Source organism: Pseudochaenichthys georgianus, chromosome 12 (genome assembly GCF_902827115.2).
Source record: "Pseudochaenichthys georgianus chromosome 12, fPseGeo1.2, whole genome shotgun sequence".
NCBI lineage: Eukaryota > Metazoa > Chordata > Actinopteri > Perciformes > Channichthyidae > Pseudochaenichthys > Pseudochaenichthys georgianus.
In genome coordinates, this window is record NC_047514.1 from 30351864 (window position 1) to 30374320 (window position 22457).

General features: G+C 43.8%; 2 protein-coding genes across 2 annotated transcripts in view; both read right to left on the bottom strand.

Annotated features, from left to right (window-relative positions):
* Positions 1 to 10657: 10657 nt before the first annotated feature.
* On the bottom strand, positions 10658 to 13957 carry LOC139434887 (cilia- and flagella-associated protein 251-like). The gene has a single exon (XM_071204930.1). It carries the CDS (start codon positions 13955 to 13957, stop codon positions 12653 to 12655), a length of 1305 nt encoding a protein of 434 aa, XP_071061031.1. The 3' UTR covers positions 10658 to 12652.
* Positions 13954 to 22457, bottom strand: part of LOC139434888 (golgin subfamily A member 6-like protein 24) — a 47327-nt gene continuing 38823 nt past the window's right edge. Inside the window, exons 4-6 of the mRNA XM_071204931.1 lie at positions 19600 to 19842; positions 19167 to 19411; positions 13954 to 14956 (exon numbers count right to left, since the gene is read on the bottom strand). Coding sequence (XP_071061032.1) covers positions 13954 to 14956; positions 19167 to 19411; positions 19600 to 19842 — 1491 coding nt within the window. The remainder of the gene's footprint in view (positions 14957 to 19166; positions 19412 to 19599; positions 19843 to 22457) is intronic.

Here is a 22457-nt window from a genome sequence, read left to right on the forward strand (position 1 = left end):
TCTGCTTCAGAGAGCTGAAGTGGAGGAGCTGATTTAAATGACATTATATACTGCTGGGTAGCTTGTGAAATTCACCATGGTATCAATAACATTTTATCTTAACCTATAATAATACATGATAAACTATTTCTTGATTATATTTTTGTAGTATTCGGAATCTTCAAAGTTACTAAAGTTATCAAATAAATGTAGCACAGTACACAATTTACCTGAATGGGAGTGGAGCAGTACAGTACTTAAGTAAATGTACTTTGTTACTGTCTACTGCTCTTCATTGTGCGAGATTGAAATGTAAATTTGCAAGACGGTTTCTGCCCCTCTTTTCACCGTAACCTTTGTAACCGTAACCTTTCATACGTGAGGTTGGCTTCATTCTCCCATTATCCTCCTAATAATGCTACGGCTGCAACTGACAGTTATGTAGGCACATTTTTCTTAAGTTAATGCTGTGTGATTAAAAGAATACACACACATAGCAGGATAGGCATGTTATATCTTTCCCCACTGAAAAGGCACTGCACCAATACTGTTAAAAATATTGCCATAGTTCATCCCTGTGCTGTTTGGCTCGAGCTGTAGCATTGGTGGTGTGTGGCAGGGTGGCTATTTGCTGTTTGTATATCATGCAGTCTGTCTTCCGGTTGCCTCTTTTGAACGACGAATACACACTACCATTGCCTGTTGGTAAGGAGAGTTATTGCCACTCACGCATGCACAGTTCGTACGTGCTACTTGGCTGTCGGCTGAAGTCTTTGCGGTGTGTTCCAGTGCGACTTTTTGGCCAAGGAGACGTGAGGCAACGCAACAGTCGTGTTCCGTCGGGACGTGTTCTTTGGTGTCAGCTTGGTGTGTCTGGGCCTTTAGGTTCTCAGCTTGAATAAACTATTGTTTATTGGGTTTTATTTTTTACTAGCTCCTGCCATTTTTTCTATTGGCTATGATAACATGTTACTTCCAAGTAATAACTGCGATCTCAACATTGCAACGAAGTAGGTCCAGAGGGACAGCAGATAAGAGCGCTCGGACAATCATACAGGTGGCCAACAGGCCAACATTGTAGCCTGATGCTTCTGCTGGAGGGAACCAGTGAGAGCATGAAGCTGAGGTCAGAGCTCCTTTAGTGTTTATTGTAACGCGTTATAAACAAAAGGTGCACAGAGCGGGGGATTTGGCGTTGTTTAAAGGCACATTGGATGACCTACCTGAAGAAACTTGTATGAAACCTGAAGAAAATTGTATGCATTACTTTTGCATTCCTTGCTGTTGATTATGCATGTAAAGTCATGTTTTTACTTTCAATAAGAAATGCTTTATGACAGTAGACAGTCTACAAAGCATTCGCTGGGGTTTACAGTCTCCTAAACTCAGTTTGAAGTGCATTAAAAATAATCTGAATAGATGAGTCAGCCCAAGCCACTCATTGATGCTCAAACACAATGTTTCACGGTTCAATAGTTGACACATTTCTTGGAGACTCTCTTACAGGTGTAGGTCATTTTCTTATCAATGTGCATTATTGTACCTTTACGTTTTTTCCAATTAGGGACTTTCTTTTTTAACAAAACCCTTGAAACTGCATTAGTAACAGTTTGTTAAACACATTCAGCGTAGAGGCCACGGCACACTCACATGCTTTTATCATCTGTCTGTTTATTTTCATCCCACATTTAATAAGGGCCGGATCATGACCAGATTGTGATTTTTAGCTCATGGGCAGAAACTGCACTGTCAGCATTGCCCAGCCATGTTTGATTTCATTGGGAAAGGTATGGACTTTTTTATCAATAATCTTTGGATTTATTTTCACTTTTTTCAATCTGTTCTACTCTCATCTGATTGAATGAAATCTATTTTCTCTCAGTCTTCTTCCTTTCTTATAACCTTCTCTTATTTTCTACCATTGAATCAACCATTCAATGAGCCAGTCAGTACATGTTCTGGAGTGTGTACAGCATGCTGGTGGATCCTGAGCTGAGTGAGCAATAACATACATTTCTTTGACAAGTTTGAAACTGTAATTCCTGTTGTGTTGTTGATCTGGCTCCTTCAATGCTGTAGTTCCAAGTGAAGCAGAAGCACCCCCCCTCTCCCCCTTCAGCTGGGGTTAATCTGTCTCAGCTTTGACCACAGAGGAACAATCAGAGGTGGAAATGGGTGTTTTGTAATGTGTGTAGCATCACAATGCAGTCTGATCTCATGCTAATACACAGCAGGAGAGTCAGCAGCCGCAGGAGGGAAACCTGATCTGAACACAACAGGAAATCTGCATGAGAAAGCTGTCAGACTACTGAGGACACAGAGGGGGAGAGGAAGACACAGATATATGAGAGAAAGCAGCTTTATCTCTATATGATGATGCAAAGCGAGTCCGTGAAGTCTTCCCCTGACTGCTGAAGGAAACTCAGCGTTTTACATCAGTCCTTTTATCTGAACTGCACCATCAGGGCAGCATTTACATCACACCCCCCTGACCGGCTGGAAGCAAACATTGTCTAAAGTTCACAGATTTATAACCTTAAGAGTTATCAGCAGTGTCTCACTGAGAGATACCGCAGGGCCTTCCTTCCTGCAGGTGTCAGGCTGCACAGACATGGCCCCTGGTGGACCCCCACAAAATACAGAATGTTGAAATCTTGTGCAATGAACCCAGGATGTGCAATATACTGTACACACTTTTAACGGGGCAATTCTATAGTGCAACAATCATAATAATATGTAAAAAATCATTTTAACAATATCTCAAAATGGTGATTTATGCTCACTATTTAAATGGTGCTACTCATTTTTAGACATGGATGAGTACTTCTTCGTCTTTCATTTTATGTGTGAATGTTGTTTTGAAACTTTTTTGTCCTCTCTTTTCTCTATATTTATAATGGCAGCTACTCTATATTATTCTTTGACTTTTTCCCTGCTTTGTCACTTTTGCTGTTATGCTGTACATTTCCCCAAGGACTAAAGGCCGCTACACACTAACCTGAGACCAAAGAACGCGTACCGACTTTTACGTCCGCTACGCCGCCCGCCTACGGCGCGTTTCCACTGCAGGCCTCGCTCGGTTTGGTTAGGCCTTATTAGGCCCGGCTCACTTCCATTACATTTTAGGAACTGGGGTAGTTACTATAGTAACGCAGTGTAGGCGGAGCCGTGACATCATCTTCAATGAGCGCCCCAGAAAAACAACACAGCCGTTAGCTCTTAGCACTCAGAGCTCACAGCTCCTCATGTCTGTTCAGAAACTAGACAAAAGCTAAACAAGTACAAACCACAGACTGCCTGTGTCATGGTGAATACAGTCGCTGGTTTATTTATGTCTGTAGGCCGTTGTTGTGAGTGTGGACGGTCGGAGCATATAACGTTAGCTTAGCCAAGCTCCATTTAGAAAACACGCATTTTAAAAGGTGTTTCTCTGCCGTCTGTCTGCAGACTTGTCAAAGCATTAATTCATGGTTTTACTAACCGGTATCAGTATGTTGTTACTTCGGCATCATTTTGAAACGTGTATTACAATTAAATCACGGTCAAATATGTTCATCTTAGTTGCCTGTAGTTGTAGCCCCCTTGCCAGCGATTCTCTCTCTAGTTTAGCATACTCAGCCCGACTCAGCCTGGTTGTTCCTGGCCCTAGAACCACGATTTAGTCGGGCCAGAAAAAAGGTGAAAAAGTAGCCCCGGGCCAAAACTAGGCCAAGTGGAAACGCAACCAAAAACGGGGCCCGCACGGCTCGGCACGCTTAAAGCGAGCTACCCGCTGCAGTGGAAACGCGCCATTACACACCACAAAGACTGCAGTCGACGAGTGGCAATAACTGTCCTTACCAGCAGGCAGCGGTAGTGTGTATTCGTCATTCAAAAGAGGCAACAGCCAATCAGAGTGATTTCTTTGGCCGACTTTCTTTGGCCGATTCAACATGTTGAATCGGCCGTGGGAGGTGTGAAAATGTGCCGTAAAGCAACGACGGTGCGGGACACACCAACCTGAGTACGGCGCCGAGAATGCCCGACTGCCTCTGACGGCCTCTGACTCCCAAAATTGGGTTGGTGTGTCAGGGGCTTAATAAAGGAATTCTGATTCTGATCATGAATAAAGTTTCGAAAAACAGTGAATAATGTGTCACATAGATATAGACGGAGAGAATCAAACCAACACGACTTGCTGTTACTCATTTCCCTGCGTAGCCAGAGTCTGGTGTGTGACATGCTGTAAAGCTTCACTGTCATATAAACAGTCACTAACAGAACACGTGAGGCGCTCCACAAAGCTGCAGAAGCTTCACTGTGTCTCCATCTGGTGGCTCCTTTAAAAACACATTCATACAACAGTGTGGACAAGTAAAAGGGTGAGTTCACTAGATTTTATTAACCAGCTGCATCCAAATCATTCAGCATAGATACTTCACTTTAATGTCACTGTTTCATGCGTTAAGTATTTGGCTTAAGAGACACATCATTATGCAAACTGTAAAGACTGATCTCTGCATCGTCTTCACACAATGAACATGACATTTTCACATATTACACTTCCAACACATTTCATTACATTCCCCTTTAATGCCTGTCAATCACTCTTAAAGTGCCTTGTATTACCAGCCTGTGACTACCTCATTCACAAGATAAGCTAGCATTAGAGACAGAATGGACTAGCCCCTAGAGAAGGAATAAAACATTATGTTCTTGTATCAATAAACTTCCTTCCGTGCGTTATATTTTTCTAAATCTTCCTCCTACAGTTCAATACATTGACGCCTTAAAGTGGAACTGGAGGCGGAAGTGATTTACGTTTTAACAAAAGCTTAGGTTCTCAGCTTGAATAAACTATTGTTTATTGTGTTTTATTTTTTACTAGCTCCTGCCATTCTTTCCATTGGCTATGATAACATGTTACTTCCAAGTAATCACTGCGATCTCAACATTGCAACGAAGTAGGTCCAGAGGGACAGCAGATAAGAGCGCTCGGACAATCATACAGGTGGCCAACAGGCCAACATTGTAGCCTGATGCTTCTGCTGGAGGGAACCAGTGAGAGCATGAAGCTGAGGTCAGAGCTCCTGTGTGTGCAGCACGAACCCTTTAGTGTTTATTGTAACGCGTTATAAACAAAAGGTGCACAGAGCGGGGGATGTGGCGTTGTTTAAAGGCACATTGGATGACCTACCTGAAGAAACTTGAAGAAAATTACTTTTTCATTCCTTGCTGTTGATTATGCATGTAAAGTAATGTTTTTACTTTCAATAAGAAATGCTTTATGACAGTAGACAGTCTACAAAAGCATTCGCTGGGGTTTACAGTCTCCTAAACTCAGTTTGAAGTGCATTAAAAATAATCTGAATAGATGAGTCAGCCCAAGCCACTCATTGATGCCACATGACGCCGCTAACGGCCCGTCCACACAGGGGCGTGCGTTGAAGCTTCCAACGCTTCTGCTCATTCACTTTGAATGGGGTGACGTCACTTTTAGCCGAACTGCATTTTGGGAAGCGACGTGGAGCGTTGTTGGCGTTGCTGGCGTTGCTGGCGTTGCTCGCTTCAAAAGTTGAGCAATGTTCAACTTTTGACGCCTCGACGCCAATGAAATCCCGTTTATGCAAATCTGCCAGTACAAGCGCAAGCCAATCAAACCGCGTGTATGCTGGGAGAGACTACGCAGGTAATTTCCTCATATTCCAAAAAATGGAGAGAAAATTCATTATAGCGGTCGTGAATCACCCGGTGCTGTGTGACCAGTCTCTGTTCCTCTACCAGGATACAAACCGGAGGAGCGAGGCATGGAGGGAGGTGGCAGAGACAGTGGGTGGAACTGGTAGGTTTTCGCCTGTTTGGGGAGTTTATATCCATAACTTCGTTTTAACATTGCTATTACTTTGTATGTCGGGGGCGGGACATTCATGTGATTGGTTGTTGGTCGCGTTGCTCGCAAAAAATCCCCAAGCTTCAGATACGCCCACCTCCAAGCGTCAACGCACGCTGCTGTGTGGACGCTCCGTAAGGGACATTCTTAGTGTGAAGAATGACTTTGTAGTCCTGGCTGATGATTCATTTATTTAATTTTTTCGTTTTGCTTTTGGCAAGAGTCTGTTCAACCATTGGTCAGACATTAAGGGGGTAAAAACGCAAATCCCGGCAATTTTTACCGGAGCCTCCGCCATGGAGCATCGGCACTTTCGGCAGGTTATTCTCATGCTGCTGTTAATCTGGAGATCAACAGCCACTAGCAGCCCGCGCATATGCTTATATAATCAGACAACGTCCGTTAAAAAACATTATAAAATAATGAGAGACGTTCTGCAGTCAGGAGGGCGTTTCACCGACGACAGGTGTTCTTACTTTTATGTAGTTGACGGAGCATTTTACTTTACACGACACTGTTCAACACTTCATTCTGCTTCACTCTTTAACTAAACAACGCGGATGTCTTGAAAGACTCTTTCGCTAAAGATTTTGAAGATATCCGCGTTCTTGTGACACGTAACTACGCTTCCTATGTTTTGGTGTGGACTGCGTTCACACCAGCAATGAACCGCTCCAGAGTTCGCAAACAAGCGCTCCGAGACCACCTATTTTAGCGGACCGGAGTCCGGTTGTTTAGTTCACTTCAGAGGTCTCGGACTGTGTTCACACCAACCCAAATGAACCGCACCAAGCGGCTAAACGCACCAGGGTTCGATTCAACCGGACTATAAAAGGCTGTGAATGCGCCGTTATCTCAGTGGGTCTCAAACGGTTTGGTCACAAATTAATCAAAAGATTATTTCCGCGGCACACCTTCATATGATCATTATAGTCTATATGGCAGTAACACAAGAATAGAGTTTAAAAGGGGAGTGATTTGTAAAATATCCATAAAGAAAAAGAAAATCTGTTTACAGTTCTGTTTCATCTGGGTGTTGAGAGAGGTATCCATATATCTCTTAATGTTGCTCTCAAAGTGCACCAGATTGATGCTTTTAACTTAGTTAACCCTCCGGTATCATTCGATTGGACTACGCAAATTAGTCATTCGAGACAAAAATGTCCACTGCAAAAGACTTTGATAAAAACATTATATTAAAAGGTTTTTTTCACAACTTTTTTGGGTTCAATCTTTAAAGCAACTTCCGCCCTAATAGAAAATACCAAAAATGTAATCATTTTCAGGATTTTAACCCTTTCAATGCCATTTTGAAAACATGAAACCGCTGTTTTTTTTCATGATGAAAACAGAGAAAGTGAGTTATTTTCCCAAAAATACATATCTGGAGACTGGCTCTTTTTTTTTTTATAACAGTCTTGGATATGTCAAAGATTAGCAACAAAATGGATTTTTTTGCATTATTAGTTTTTGCACAAAATCAGATTGAACAAAAAAGTTACAAATTAGTCATTCGGGACAAAAATGTCCACTTCCAAAAACTGCTCTAAAAGGACAACAGATTAATGTTTTTTAAAACTTTTTGGGGTTAAGTCTTTCAATCAACTTCAGTCCTGATCAAAAATACCAAATGTTAAATTATGTTCAGGATTTTAACCCTTGAACTGCCAGTTTGAAAACATGAATTTGCGTTTTCTATGAAAAACATGCACAAAAAGGCAGTTATTTTACATATATTAAATGTTGGGGGGGTCGGCTTTTTTTTTTTTTATCACAGTCTTGGATATGTCAAAGATTAGCAACAACATTTATTTTGGTTGATTATTAGTTTTTGCACAAAATCAGATTGAACAAAAAAGTTACATATTAGTCATTCGGGACAAAAATGTCCACTTCCAAAAACTGCTCTAAAATGACAACAGATTAATATTTTTAAAAGCTTTTTGGGGTTAAGTCTTTCAATCAACTTCAGTACTGATCAAAAATACCAAATGTTAAATTATGTTCAGGATTTTAACCCTTGAACTGCCAGTTTTAAAACATGAATTTGCGTTTTCTATGAAAAACATGCACAAAAAAAGGCAGTTATTTTCCATATAATAAATGTTGGGGGGGTCGGCTTTTTTTTTTTATCACAGTCTTGGATATGTCAAAGATTTTTTGCATTATTAGTTTTTGCGCAAAATCAGATTGAACAAAAAAAGTCACACATTAGCCACTCGTGTCCCATCCACTCCCATTATAACCACATCTTTTGATCTCTCCGCCATACTGGTATATAATCATGCATTTTATAATGTCAGGGTTTTATATTGGAGGAAAATAGTTCAATGTGTCCCTTTTCACTGTATATCACCAGATGTGACATTTTACCATTGAATTATATGACCTATAAAAACACTGAAGTAATACTATTTTCAACTTTCTTTGAAATCATTTTTAAATCAGCATCAGATGTATCAATGTCAACATTTATTTTCCAAACAGCAAACTGCAATCAACATTCATGAACAAATCAAATTGTCAAAACAGAACAATGATATGTATGAGTGTGTGTTGAATAAAATGAGAGATGGATGAAGATAGAGCAAGTATGTGTGTTAGAGACGGAGTAAGATAGATGGAGATAACAAATAATGTGTGTGTGTGTATGTGCGTGCGAGAGAGAGAGAGAGAGAGATCAGTTCATCCAGCAGAACCTGCAGCAGGGGATTTGGTGCTCTCTGCAGGTGAACTTTTCCCAGTGCACATCCAGCACAGTCCCCTCTTTTTTGTGGAGCCGCTTGCGGTTGTGCCGGTGTCGGGGGCAGAGCCGCTTGCGATTGTGCCGGTGTCAGGGGCAGCTGCCGAGGCCTGTATGTCCGCCACTATGGTAACAGCAGCCGGTGTACGAGGTGGATGCTTTCTCCGCATGATTTTTGCAGACACCAGAGATCTCCCCAACTCCTCCAAGAAAAGCCTCCTCCTGAAGGACTTGGCTTGCTTCCAGGAGGGATCCACAGCAGTAAAAAGCACAAGTGCATATGACGTGAACAAATTGTCACAAGTCACAGTGATCCCTTGGAGCCCCTCTGTCATTTCCAGGACGACATGCTTTCCCTGGCCCACCTCGGCAGCACTGCCAGCAGCTTTACCGGTGTAAATCTGGCACTTCCAGGCATAGGAGGTTTCAACGTCAGCGGTGATCCAGATTTTTAGCCCATACTTTGCTGGCTTGCTTGGTATGTATTGCCGGAATTTGCAGCGGCCTCTGAAGGGGACAAGCTGCTAATCCACACACACATCTTCACCAGGGTTGAAAAGCATCGGAAGGCGATGTGTCCACTTCTCCCAGAGAGAGCGGATGGGGGCAAGCTTGTCTTCTCTGTGACAGGAAGGTCTCATCAGCTTGTCGTCAAACCGGAGGGTGGTATTCATCAACCGGAATTTGGTGTGGGTCATTGTGGCACGGAAGATGGCACGTCCACTGTGGTCATCCCAGGGGCTGCGGGTGGATTCGCCCTTCGATTTGTACACTCCAGCCAACATCAGCAGACCGATGTATGCACGAATATCTGTGGCATCCACATCACTCCAGTTTGCCAACGAACATCCCCCGCAAGTTTGTCATGTCGAGAATACTACTGATGATCTCAGCAGTGAAAAATAAATTGAAGGAGGATTCCACGTCATCAATTCTTGTAATGGCATAACGCGTGGGCCCTGGAACCAAACCTCTGGCAGCGGGAATGTAGCGCAGCGTGTCGTTCTTAGAGGGAGACCAGATTTCACAATTTGTTGATGTCCACCCACTGCCAGAATCTTCTGTTTCCTCTGCAGTTTCAGTGGAAGGGTCAGAAGAAGAAGGATCAGACTCCACTACAAACTCCACATCACATTCTTCTTCTGAGGTTGTTTCTGATTCAGAAGAAGAGTCAAGCAGCTAGCTGGAGGTTGCCGGCTGCATCACCATATCCCTAGCTTCTTCCACAGAGAAGCGCCTCTTCATCTTACTCGCTTGTTGCGTATCACAGGAATGAAACGACCAGCCAGCCAAACTACACATAGTTATGGATCTGGCTTTGCAGCCAGGTGTTCGCTTATTGACTTAGTGCATGTATGGCTGTGTATGTTTGTATGCTAAAGAGACATTATCAAATCCTTTGAAGTTCCAAACAATTCTGACAAGCATGTAATTCAATGTAAAATGTCACATCTGGTCACATTAAAAAGGACAAATTGAACTATTTTCCTCCAATATAAAACCCTGACATTACAAAATGCATGATTATATACCGGTATGGCGAGAGATCAAAAGATGTGGCTATAATGGAAGTGGATGGGACATTTTTGTCTAATCTGATTCTGTGCAAAAACTAATAATCAACCAAAATAAATGTTGTTGCTAATCTTTGACATATCCAAGACTGTGATAAAAAAAAAAAAAGCCGAACCTCCCAACATTTATTATATGGAAAATAACTGCTTTTTTGTGCATGTTTTTCATAGAAAACGCAAATTCATGTTTTAAAACTGGCAGTTCAAGGGTTAAAATCCTGAACATAATTTAACATTTGGTATTTTTGATCAGGACTGAAGTTGATTGAAAGATTTAACCCCAAAGAGTTTTAATAAATATTAATCTGTTGTCCTTTTAGAGCAGTTTTTGGAAGTGGACATTTTTGTCCCAAATGACAAATTTGTAACTTTTGTTGTTCAATCTGATTTTATGCAAAAACTAATGATGCAAAAAAAAAAATGTTGTTGCTAATCTTTGACATATCCAAGACTGTGATAAAAAAAAAAAAGCCGACCCCCCCCCAACATTTATTATATGGAAAATAACTGCCTTTTTGTGCATGTTTTTCATAGAAAACGCAAATCCATGTTTTCAAACTGGCAGTTCAAGGGTTAAAATCCTGAACATAATTTAACATTTGGTATTTTTGATCAGGACTGAAGTTGATTGAAAGATTTAACCCCAAAAAGTTTAAAAAAATTTGAATCTGTTGTCATTTTAGAGCAGTTTTTGGAAGTGGACTTTTTTGTCCCGAATGACTAATTTGTAACTTTTTTGTTCAATCTGATTTTGTGCAAAAACTAATAATGCAAAAAAATCCATTTTGTTGCTAATCTTTGACATATCCAAGACTGTGATAACAAAAAAAGAGCCAGTCTCCAGATATGTATTTTTGGGAAAATAACTCACTTTCTCTGTTTTTATCATGAAAAAAAACAGCGGTTTCATGTTTTCAAAATGGCATTGAAAGGGTTAAAATCCTGAAAATGATTACATTTTTGGTATTTTCTATTAGGGCGGAAGTTGCTTTAAAGATTGAACCCAAAAAAGTTGTGAAAAAAACCTTTTAATATAATGTTTAAATCAAAGTCTTTTGCAGTGGACATTTTTGTCTCGAATGAGACACAATTGAATTCCAAAATAGATCGAGAAAATAGCCTTGTTACAAAAATGCAGGCCGTTTGCACCAACACAACCAAAGTTATTGCAAAATGAAAAGTGAAAAATTACCCATATGGACAAAAACGTCCACAGTGATACCGGAGGGTTAAGGAGTTGACTAAATAACCATTCTGTTTTCAAACAATGGCAGTGGACACTAATCAGTTTATGTTGTATCTGTTAGAAGTTTAGGAATGAGGTGCGTCAATATGGGCAATCATACGGTCATGTAGCCAGTGGTGGACTGGGACTAAAAATCAGCCCGGGACTCTCGACCGGCCCACTTCGGTACCGCTAGTAAGTTGTCAACGGGGGGAGTGGGGGATGTGCTAGTGACTTATCCGACCGGCCCACTTCGGTACCGGCCCATCGGGATTCGTCCCGATGGCCAGTCCGCCACTGCACCCAGCCCAGCCCACATAAACTGTCAACGGGGGGAGCCTCGCTGCGGGGGAACGGTGGACCTAGTGTCCCGATCGGAGTGGGAATAATAATAATAATCCGTGCATTTTATCCATTAATTTCCCCAACATTCTGGTAAAAAACCACACGTTTAATCCATGTTGGTGTACAACTACAAAAAGCATCTGTTTGTTTTCTCATCAGGAAATGCAGACCGGCACAAACAAACGATTTTTAATCATCATCCTCACGATTATTTAATGTATCATATGTTCGCCGAATTGACATGAAAGCACTGACAAATATGAATATACTGTAGTCAACCTCATTACAACGTTATTAACGTGCCTAAACTCAGTAAATCACCATTTCTACGCATGACAACACACTTTGTCCGTGTTTGGTTCTCTCGCCGCACAGTGAAGCGTTCCCGCATTGACGTCACTTCCGGCTTCCCCCAAAACTTCAAAATGAGTCGAAGAAATTTCCCGCGATTTTGGAAATGATTGATATTTATTGGAACGGTATCGCACCTTGTTTTTTAAGCTGAGGGTTCGAGATTACTAGTAGCCCAATATTTCATTGCACATCAGGCTCGTTAAGAAAACAATGCTTTATTATCTATTTTAAATCTCTGAAATGGCGTCATCATTTATAGTTTATATTTATAGTATTGAAGACGACTTAGCCCTAAACTACCGATTGAGACCATGAACTCATAAGGGAAATGTCCACTGAGGTCAAATATGGAGTGCATTGCTCCCGTAGTTTCTGAACAATATGCCTTGTTAGTGCAACGAGTGGAGTCACACCATAGACAGAACCCAGGTCTAGAACTCAGTCCTGGCTCCACTCTTCAGACCCAGAGGTTCCATGTTGGTAGAAAGCCTTTTAGGAGATGAAATAATGACGTCATCCATTTGTCAAATGTCCCCCAAATGATTAATGTCCTTCACAGAGTTTCAACTTTCCTCATCTTCTTCCTCTTCCTCCTCCTCAGTGACTACATCCTGGTCTGCAGTGTCGGCCATCTTCCAGCTCAGAGCCCACTCTCTGCTGGGCCCCCCCTTCCCTCCAAGCAGTCCCCTGTGTCTCTGGGTGCGGTGCCGGGTGGGGAAACACACCACCGTGTCCTCTTCCGGGTTCTTCCAGCGACACATCCTCCACGACTCGTTCCAATCCTGCAGCTCCTCCATCTCTCCATCTTCCTCCTCCTCCTCTCCCGCTCGGTGGGGGAAGGCCACCATCCACGAGTGCTTCCAGGAGGGGAAGGAGTTGTTGAGTTTGTGGAACTGCAGGTGGAGCGGGACATCAGCTGTCTGTTTGATCTTTACTTTGTTCTCCAATATATCATCTGCTTCCTCAGAGTCATCTTCCTCCTCTTTCTTCACCTCTTCCACTTCTGTGTCTTCGTTTTCAGGTTCCTCCTTTTCCTTCTCCTCCTCTTCTTCTTCATCCTCCTTCTCCACGTCTTTGTCCTCTTCATCCTCCGTGTCCACCTCTGTGTTGTCTACTTCTGTCTCCTGGTCTTTGTCTGCTTCATCTTCTTTGTCCTCTTCTTCCTTTTCTACTTCTTCTATTTCCTCACCTCTATCTACACTATCCTGCTCCTCCTCCTCCTCCTCCTCCTCCTCCTCCTCCTCCTCCTCCTCCTCCTCCTCCTCCTCCTCCTCCTCCTCCTCCTCCTCCTCCTCTTCACCTCCTTCTTTGTCCTCCTGTTCCTCCTCTTTCGTAACTTCTTGTTCTTTTTGCTCTTTTTCTAACCCTTCCTCTTCTTCCTCCTCTTTTTCATCCTCCTCTTCATCTGCTTCTTTCTTTTCTACTTCCTCCTCCTCCTCCTCTTTATTCTTGTCTCCAGCTTGGTCCAGATGTTCTCCTTCATTCTCCTCCCATTCGTCATCCATCTTGTATTCCTCCTCCTCCTCCTTTTCTTCCTTGTCCTTCATGTCTCCTTCTTCCTCTTTCTCCTCCTCCTTTTCTTCCTTGTCCTTCGTGTCTCCTTCTTCCTCTTTCTCTTTCTCCTCCTCCTCCTCCTCCTCCTCCTCCTCCTCCTCCTCCTCCTCCTCCTCCTCCTCCTCCTCCTCCTTCTCCTCCTTTTCTTCCTTGTCCTTCATGTCTCCTTCTTCCTCTTTCTCCTCCTCCTCCTTGTCCTTCATGTCTCCTCCTTCCTCCTCCTCCTCCTCCTCCTCCTCCTCCTCCTCCTCCTCCTCCTCCTCCTCCTCCTCCTCCTCCTCCTCCTCCTCCTCCTTTTCTTCATTGTCCTTCATGTCTCCTTCTTCCTCTCCTCCTCCTCCTCCTCCTCCTCCTCCTCCTCCTTGTCCTTCATGTCTCCTTCTTCCTCTTTCTCCTCCTCCACCACGTCATCATCCTCACCATGTTGGTTTGTGTTCTCATTCTCCTCATGCTTAGCAACTTGTGTGTCCCTGTCCTGATGTTCTCCCTCCTCCTCTTCCTCCTCTTCCTCCTCTTCCTCCTCTTCCTCCTCCTTAGGCACTTCATTGTCACGATCCCTGCCCATGACTTCTTTCTTTTCCTCCATCCTGTCATGTAGTTCTTTGTCCTGCTCCTCTTCATCCTCTTCCACGCTATCATCTTGATCCTCTTCATCCACATCTTCATCATCATCCTCTTCTTTTTCGTTCGTTCTCTTGTCCTTGTTTTCTTCTTTATCCTCCCCCTCTTCTTCTTCTTCACTTTCCTTGTCCTTATCCACACCTTTGTCCTCCTCTTCCTTACATAAGTATTCCTCTTGGGTTTTGTTTATTGTGTTATCCTCCTCCTCCTCCTCCTCCTCCTTGTTGAATCCTCCATCATCCTCTTCTTCTTCTTCCTCCTCATCTACTCCTTCATCTTCCTCCTTATCCTCTTCATCCTCCTTCTTGTTGATTTCTCTGTGTTCCTTCTTCTTGTGTACTTCTATGTCTTCTTCTTTGACCTGCTTTTCGTCCACATCTTCCTTCTCCTCATCTTCATCTACTCCTTCGTCCTCCTCTTCCTCCTGCTCCACCTCTTCTTCCTCCTCCACCTCTCCTGCCTCCTCCTCTGTATCATCCATGATCTCCTCTTCCCCCTCCTCCTGCGTCTCCTCCAGTTCTTCCTCTTCTGGTTCTATCCATCTCTTAGGAATCCTCCAGGCGTCTGTCCACTCTGTGCTGTCCGTCAGCTCTTCATCCAGCTGTGATGTGAGGAGGGTGTTTGTGGCTTTCCGTCTCCTGGCCAGCCTGGCGCTGTGTCGGTGTTGGGACTGTAGTGAAGCCCTGCACCACCTGTGGAGGAAGTCATAGTTTCAGATCAGTCTGATGAACGGTAAAGCATTTAACCACGGTCAACAGACTGAAGAGTGGTGGAAGGTTTTACTTTGACCTTCAGTAATAAGAGATTGAATATATATCCCACAAAAGCCATATGATATTATATGTGTATATATTATCTCTTATTGTAACCATATGCCTCCCTACAGACCCTGGATTTCCTTGCTCTCACTGAGACCTGGATTACTCCATCCAACACATCCACTCCAGCAGCTCTCTCCACAGCATATTCCTTCTCCCATAGACCCAGACCCACTGGCAGAGGAGGTGGCATTGGTCTCCTGCTCTCTCCCAAATGGAGCTTTTCCCTCTTCAAGCTACCTAACTTCACTCCTTCCACCTTTGAATTCCATGCCGTCACAGTAACCCATCCTATACACTGACCCATTGTTGTTCTCTACCGTCCACCAGGCGCCTTGGGGGACTTCTTGGAGGAGTTAGATCATCTCCTCTCACACATCCCTGAAACTGGCCCTCCCGCTGTACTTCTCTGAGACTTCAACCTCCAGACGGGGAAGATAGACGAACTAACATCTCTGTTAACCACCTTTGCTTTCTCACTGTCTCCGTCCCCACCAACTCATAAAGCTGGCAATGTCCTTGATCTCATATTCTCAATGAACTGCACTACTTCTAATCTCTCTGTAAACCCGCTCCACACCTCCGATCACTTCTTCATTTCATTCTCTTTACCCCTTTCCAAACATAACAAACTAATCTCTTCTCATCCTGCACCTGTCCGCCGTAACCTCCGTTCCCTCTCCCCCTCTACCTTTGCCTCATCGGTGCTCTCAGCCCTCCCTTCCTCTGACTCGTTCCAACTCCTGCCTCCAAACTCTGCTGCAGAAACTCTCATCTCTACACTCTCATCCTCTCTGGACTCTCTCTGTCCTCTCACATCTCGGCAGGCTTGTCAGTCCCCTCCTGCTCCCTGGCTAAATGACGCACTGCGTGCTAATAGAACCATCCTTCGGGCAGCAGAGCGGAAACGGTGGAAATCCAAACACCGCGACGACCTCCTAACCTATCAGGCTCTCCTCTCCTCTTTCTCTGCTTCGATCTCTCAGGCAAAAAGCACTTTCTTTCAAGATAAGATCCAATCTTCCTATTCCAATCCTAACAAACTATTTTCCATCTTCTCCACCCTCTTGGACCCTCCCAAAGCCCCTCCCCCCCTCCCTTCTGTCAAGCGACTTTGTTAACCAAAAAAAGGTTGATGATATTCGCTCTTCTTTTTCTGAATCACCCCTACTCACCGCTGGGTCACCAGACCCTCCTTCCACCCACACACTGACCTCCTTGTGAGGTTCTTACCCTCATTACCTCTGCCCGCCCTACCACCTGTCCTCTGGACCCTATCCCTTCAAACCTCCTTCAGACTATCGCTCCTGATATTCTACCGTTTCTCACCCATTTCATCAACACTTCTCTAACTTCTGGTCACTTTCCAAACAGTCTCAAGGAGGCAAGAGTAAACCCTCTCCTAAAGAAACCCACTCTCAACCCGTCTGATGCTATAAACTACAGGCCTGTCTCTCTCCTCCCGTTCCTGTCTAAAACACTTGAACGCGCTGTCTTTAAACAACTCTCCTGTTATCTCCATCAGAATAACCTTCTGGATCCGCACCAGTCTGGTTTCAAGGCAGGCCACTCCACAGAAACTGCCCTCATTGCTGTCTCTGAGGAACTGCACACTGCCAAAGCAGCCTCCCTCTCCTCTGTCATCATCCTTTTGGACCCGTCTGCTGCATTCGACACGGTGAATCATCAGATCCTCCTTCGCACTCTCCAAGAACTTGGAGTATCAGGCTCTGCACTTTCCCTCCTCACCTCATACCTCAAAGACCGCACCTACAGGGTTACTTGGAGAGGGTCGGAGTCCGACCCTTGTCAATTAACTACAGGGGTCCCTCAGGGCTCTGTTCTCGGTCCCCTCCTCTTCTCCCTGTACACAAACTCGCTCGGATCTGTCATTAGCCCGCATGGTTTTTCATACCACTGCTACGCTGACGACACCCAATTAATTCTGTCCTTTCCCCGCTCAGAGACCCAGGTCGTCGCACGCATCTCTGCTCGTCTAGCTGACATCTCTCAGTGGATGTCCGCTCATCACCTCAAGCTCAACCTTGACAAAACTGAACTGCTTTTCCTTCCGGGAAAAGATTGTCCCTCTCTTGACCTGACTATCAACATCGGCACCTCTGTTGTTTCCCCGACTCAGACTGCAAGGAATCTGGGTGTGACCCTAGATAACAACCTGTCCTTCACTGCAAACATCGCTGCTACAACCCGCTGCTGCAGATACACGCTTTACAGCATCAGGAGGATGCGTCCCCAGCTGACCCAGAAAGCCACGCAGGTTCTGGTCCAGGCTCTCGTCATCTCACGCCTAGACTACTGCAACTCCCTCCTGGCTGGTCTACCTGCATGTGCCATCCGACCTCTGCAGCTCATTCAGAATGCAGCGGCTCGTCTGGTCTTCAACCTTCCTAAATTCTCCCACCCCACGCCGCTCCTCCGCTCCCTTCACTGGCTTCCGGTAACTGCTAGAATTCACTTCAAGACACTGGTACTTGCGTACCATGCTGCGAATGGATCTGGCCCTTCCTACATCCAAGACATGGTTAATCGTACACCCCAGCGCATGCACTCCGCTCTGCATCAGCCAAACGACTCGTTGCACCCTCGCTGCGAGGGGGACCCAAGTTCCCATCAGCAAAAACACATGGATTTGCTATCCTGGCTCCAAAATGGTGGAATGAGCTCCCCATTGACATCAGGACAGCAGAAAGCTTACACACCTTCCGGCGCAGACTGAAAACTCATCTCTTTCGACTCCACTTCGAGCAATATAATTACTAACAAAGAACTGCTAACAAAGCACTTATATACTAATAAAGGACTGGCTTATCTAAAGCCAGTTGAGCAGCACTTGAAATGTTTGGCTCTATGAAACCTGATGTTCTTATATGATTCTGTTTTCTTCAAGGTTGTGTCTTCCTGGTCGAATGCACTTATTGTAAGTCGCTTTGGATAAAAGCGTCAGCTAAATGCAATGTAATGTAATGTAATGTAACCAATGTCAGAACCCATAGGCTATTTTGTCTGCAACAATACGCCCGCAAGACCCCTGCTGTTTCTTAATTTGGGTTCTTCTACATTTGCTGTTTTAGGTGCATAAGTGTCTTCCAATGCGAAGTACGGACAAATGCATTAGGGAAGGTGACAGGCTGCCATTCTTTCTTTTGGGAATCACCAAATGGCACCATGGCAACAACTATTCAAGATTCAGGAATCACCCAGAGTCACCACATTGAGGGCTTGAGAAATGTTATAGTTTACACTGTGGAGACAAATAATCACTGTTTGGTTTCCATTGGGAAACAAAAGCAGAGCTGTTAGCACTAACCAACTCTGTCAAAGTCGTTCAAACTAATGTGAGAAAGATCAATAGTTACAGGCTCCCCATGTGATGCTATTTCAATTTAAAGACTTAAGTGGACTTGAAAACAATGAGTGGAAATTAATGAATTTGTTGTTCAAAGAGGCAGAAGAATGCTCACAGGAACACACTGTCATACATTAATTGTTCTTAACATACCATTGTGGTGTAATGCATACTGTAAATAAGAAGTGGAATTAGTCAATGTGATGTCACGTAATGGTTTGTGGACCAAAGTTTAGAAACATTGTTTTTGGCAATTTGGTGAAGGTGTTTTTCAGCAATCACAATTCAAAAATTAACCATAATTTACTAAATACACTCTGTCAAAGGATTACGGTAGTACAATGACAATGTGAGCATCACTCAAACCTGAATATGCTGTAGTAGCAACCTGTCAATCACATGGCAGCCCCCCCCCCCTTAAGAAAAAACATCTTTCTTGTCTATTTCAATCTCTGAAATGGAATCATAATTTATTAGATAAAAATCTTGCGGTATTGAAGAAGACTTCTTCTAATAATTAATAATTAAAACACTGATATATTTGATGTTGTATAAAGTAACAACACCTATTTCTCTACCTCTCTCTGTTCTGCTACATCCTTTTAGTTTTTTTGACCTGGGTGCTTATTCTGATATTTGAAACTGCCAACAGATAAATGTAAAGAGGTTGATGCCTGAAAGTGGATCAACATTAGGCACGGGACCCTTCGCACCAACCTGATCTGCTGACTGTATCCCCAGCAAGAGTTCCAGTTCTTTTGACATTCTTCTTCTTCCCCCACAGGAGCTGCACCGAGCAGCCAGGAGTCGCTCCAGTCAGGCCGGAACACGTCATGAATCCTCGTCAGCAATGTGGTTTCAGTGCTGGGACTTGTAGTCGGGGTCTCTTCTTCGGTCATGTCTATTGGTTCAATTTCTACCTCTGACATTTTCCATGACTCCTCCCAGTCTATGGGCTCCTCCTGTTGGGTGATCACCAAATATATAATTAAATAACACTAATAAAAAGGGGGTAATCATCTGCATCAAGCATCTGGCCTCTGGCCTGAAATGTTATATGTTATGTCTGAGTTCACTTGTGTAAGGCCAACAAAGTTAAAAGAGCAAAAGAAAACAGGATCATATTTCTTGTAAAGATGTTGATCCCCACCTGTTCCTCTCGTTGTTGTACTTCATCAATCTTGTCACTGAGGGTTTCTTGGTAACTTGGCCAGATACAATCCCACTTTTTTTTCTCCTGTCTGAAGGGAAAGTTTATGAACTTCCATGTGCCAGCCCAGACAGGAAGAATGTAAACTAATATCTCAGCTTTGCAAACCAGTTTCCTTTCAAACAAAATCTCCCATTGGAATTGTTTCTCCTCAGAGTACTCCAACTGGACAGGACTCTTCACCTAGACAAGGGAACAATTAAGACAAAAGATGGTTTTATAAGTGCTATTGGTCTCTTCATACCTATCGTACAGTCTACCCTCTTTTGAGTTTGGGAGGTCATTGTTGAATCAACTTTATAAGACATACAGCAGGTGACATCAACCCTTTATCAGATTCACTGACTATCCTTTTAATATAGTTTTCATTAACATGTATTAGATTTTCTAATAATCTATTCTCTTCATTTTATAGCTTTTCTCTGTGTTGCGCTCGGTTGTTAATGTTGGAGCTTTTATCCAATCATATTAAAGTCAGAATGTGTTGCTGGCTCAGAGTAATCTGACCTGAGGCCTTCTGAATCAACAGTGCGGGCCTTTTAGCTTTACACAAATCTCAACGAAACTGTTGGATTGACCAATCAGATTTAGAGTTGGCGACACCGGGCCATCTAGCAGGCGTACGATGACGTCGGCATTTTCACGTCCCGATTGGATTGTCAACTCTAGCAAACACTAGCGTGTGTAACGGTAGCTACTGGTAGCGACCTGCTGGCACAGCATATGTAGTGTCCTTAGCAACCTGCACAAGGTAAAATATTTGCGTTTAAATTTAAAGCTGTTTTTTAAACCCACAATGGCTGACAGCGGAGGATACATTTATTTGATAAAGCTAGCAAGCCTGTCGCAGCCGGGGAAAGGGTTTGACCGCCACTTCCAACTGACTAACTACAGCGGTACCTCTCACCCCTAGATTCCACCGGGTCCGTCTGCGTCGCGTTACGGCCACGCCGCGGCGTCCGCAGGGAACGCAGCCACTCTAGTCAATGGGTGCTATTCCACCAGGCGCGTTACGGCTCAGAAGCGTCCCAGAAGCGTCTCGCCGCTGGGCTCCGCTCGAAATAGGATTGAAGTCTATTTTTCTACGCGAGGTGTTGCAGAGGCGCCGGGCAGGAAGTGGACCGGTCAGAGCATCCAGCCCATCAACCAAATAAACACATTTTGCAGACCCTATCCCTCCGTAGTCTTTCAAGTAGGAGGAGAAATGCCAGCGTTCTCCTCCGGTTAACAGGCACTGTGTAAATTATATATAAAGAATAATTATGATGATGAATGCATTTTTTTACCACTAAAATACAGGAACACATCTTTAATTCATGTCGTTTATAACTGAAATATTACAATTATTATTAACTTTGTCTGTACAAAGTAGCCTGTCCAGGAAATATGCCCAAATCAACAAAAATTGCGAGCCGGCATGCAAGACGCTCCGCTTCTGAAACGCGCCCGGTAGGGTATGACGCCAGAGGAGGCCGGTGGAATCTAGGGGTCAGCGTCCGAGGAGCACTGCACACTGCTGGGAACGCCTGATATTCACAACTGATCAACGAAACTTTTTATGAAAATTGAGTGGATCTACGGCTTAACGAACAGGTGCGCAGGCAAACGGGGGTCCACAATGTTTTTTACCAGGAATACGACTGGACTTTGAGCATTAGCCTCCATGGTGATAAAACAGGACTTATTATTGGAACTAAAATCTCAGATCATCTGTACAACATAGTAACTGAACTCTTCTTTAGGAAAGAAAGGAGGATAGATTGTGTGTACAAATATTCAAACGTATTGGTGAGTATAGGCTATAATGACTGTTATTTTAACGTCCCATGTCATGCTTTTCCGGTTATCACCCGTCCCCTTGTGTGTTATGTAGTGTTTTTCTGCATGTAAACAGTCTGCAAAGTCACAAACCCTCAAAGTACACCCTGTAGCGAGTAAAACTCTAACACAGAAAATACCTGTCTATGCTGCCCCAGAACGCCTCGTTGGACATTTGTATTTTTCCAGTTTTTTCTTTCTGAGTAAAGTGACGTAAACGGGGATAGTGACGTAACGCTTCTCACACACACACACACTCACTCAGCCTTATCTTTTCTCAGCTGCGGCTCCGCAGATTTCTCAGTCTGAACTCAGCCTGAGACAGCGAGACACCGCAAAACTCTGTGAGTGTGTGTGTGTGCTCAGGCTGAGGATTCGCAGTGTCTCGCTGTCTCGCAGACCCCACGCAGCAACCAGGAAACGACCCCAGTAAAGTAGAGCTGGCTCTTACGGCTCCCAAACGGCTCTTCATTTAGTGTCAACCGGAGCCTTCTATTCTAGCCTAATTTAGCAATTATACATGGTTTGTGTGTTGGTAAGCAATGTTTAATTGAGTTTTTCATAAAAGCCTTATCTTTATGTATATTTTGGTTACAATAAAACATACACAGTTACTGTAGTTTAACATTTTAATAAAACATTTAAATGAACAACTGAACAGCAAACACAGCAAACAAATACAAATAAATAAAAGCCTTTATCAAAAAGTCCTTAATGCTGGTTGGCATTCAAAAACACCAGATTTCTCAGCTTGGATGGGCTGATCCGATTTCTCCTCTCAGTGATTATTTAGCCAGAAGACTCTCTCTGAGGGGACCGACGTTGCGACGAGGCAGAGTCTTCCTACCATAACCTTACTGGGTGGGTACTCTGCCCCGGCCCCCCCTTCCTTCTTTCGTATAATGGTATGATCCAAGTCTGTCCTCACATGTGATTGGCCGCATGGTGTGCCCATGTCTGGCCTGCATGGATTCTCAGCA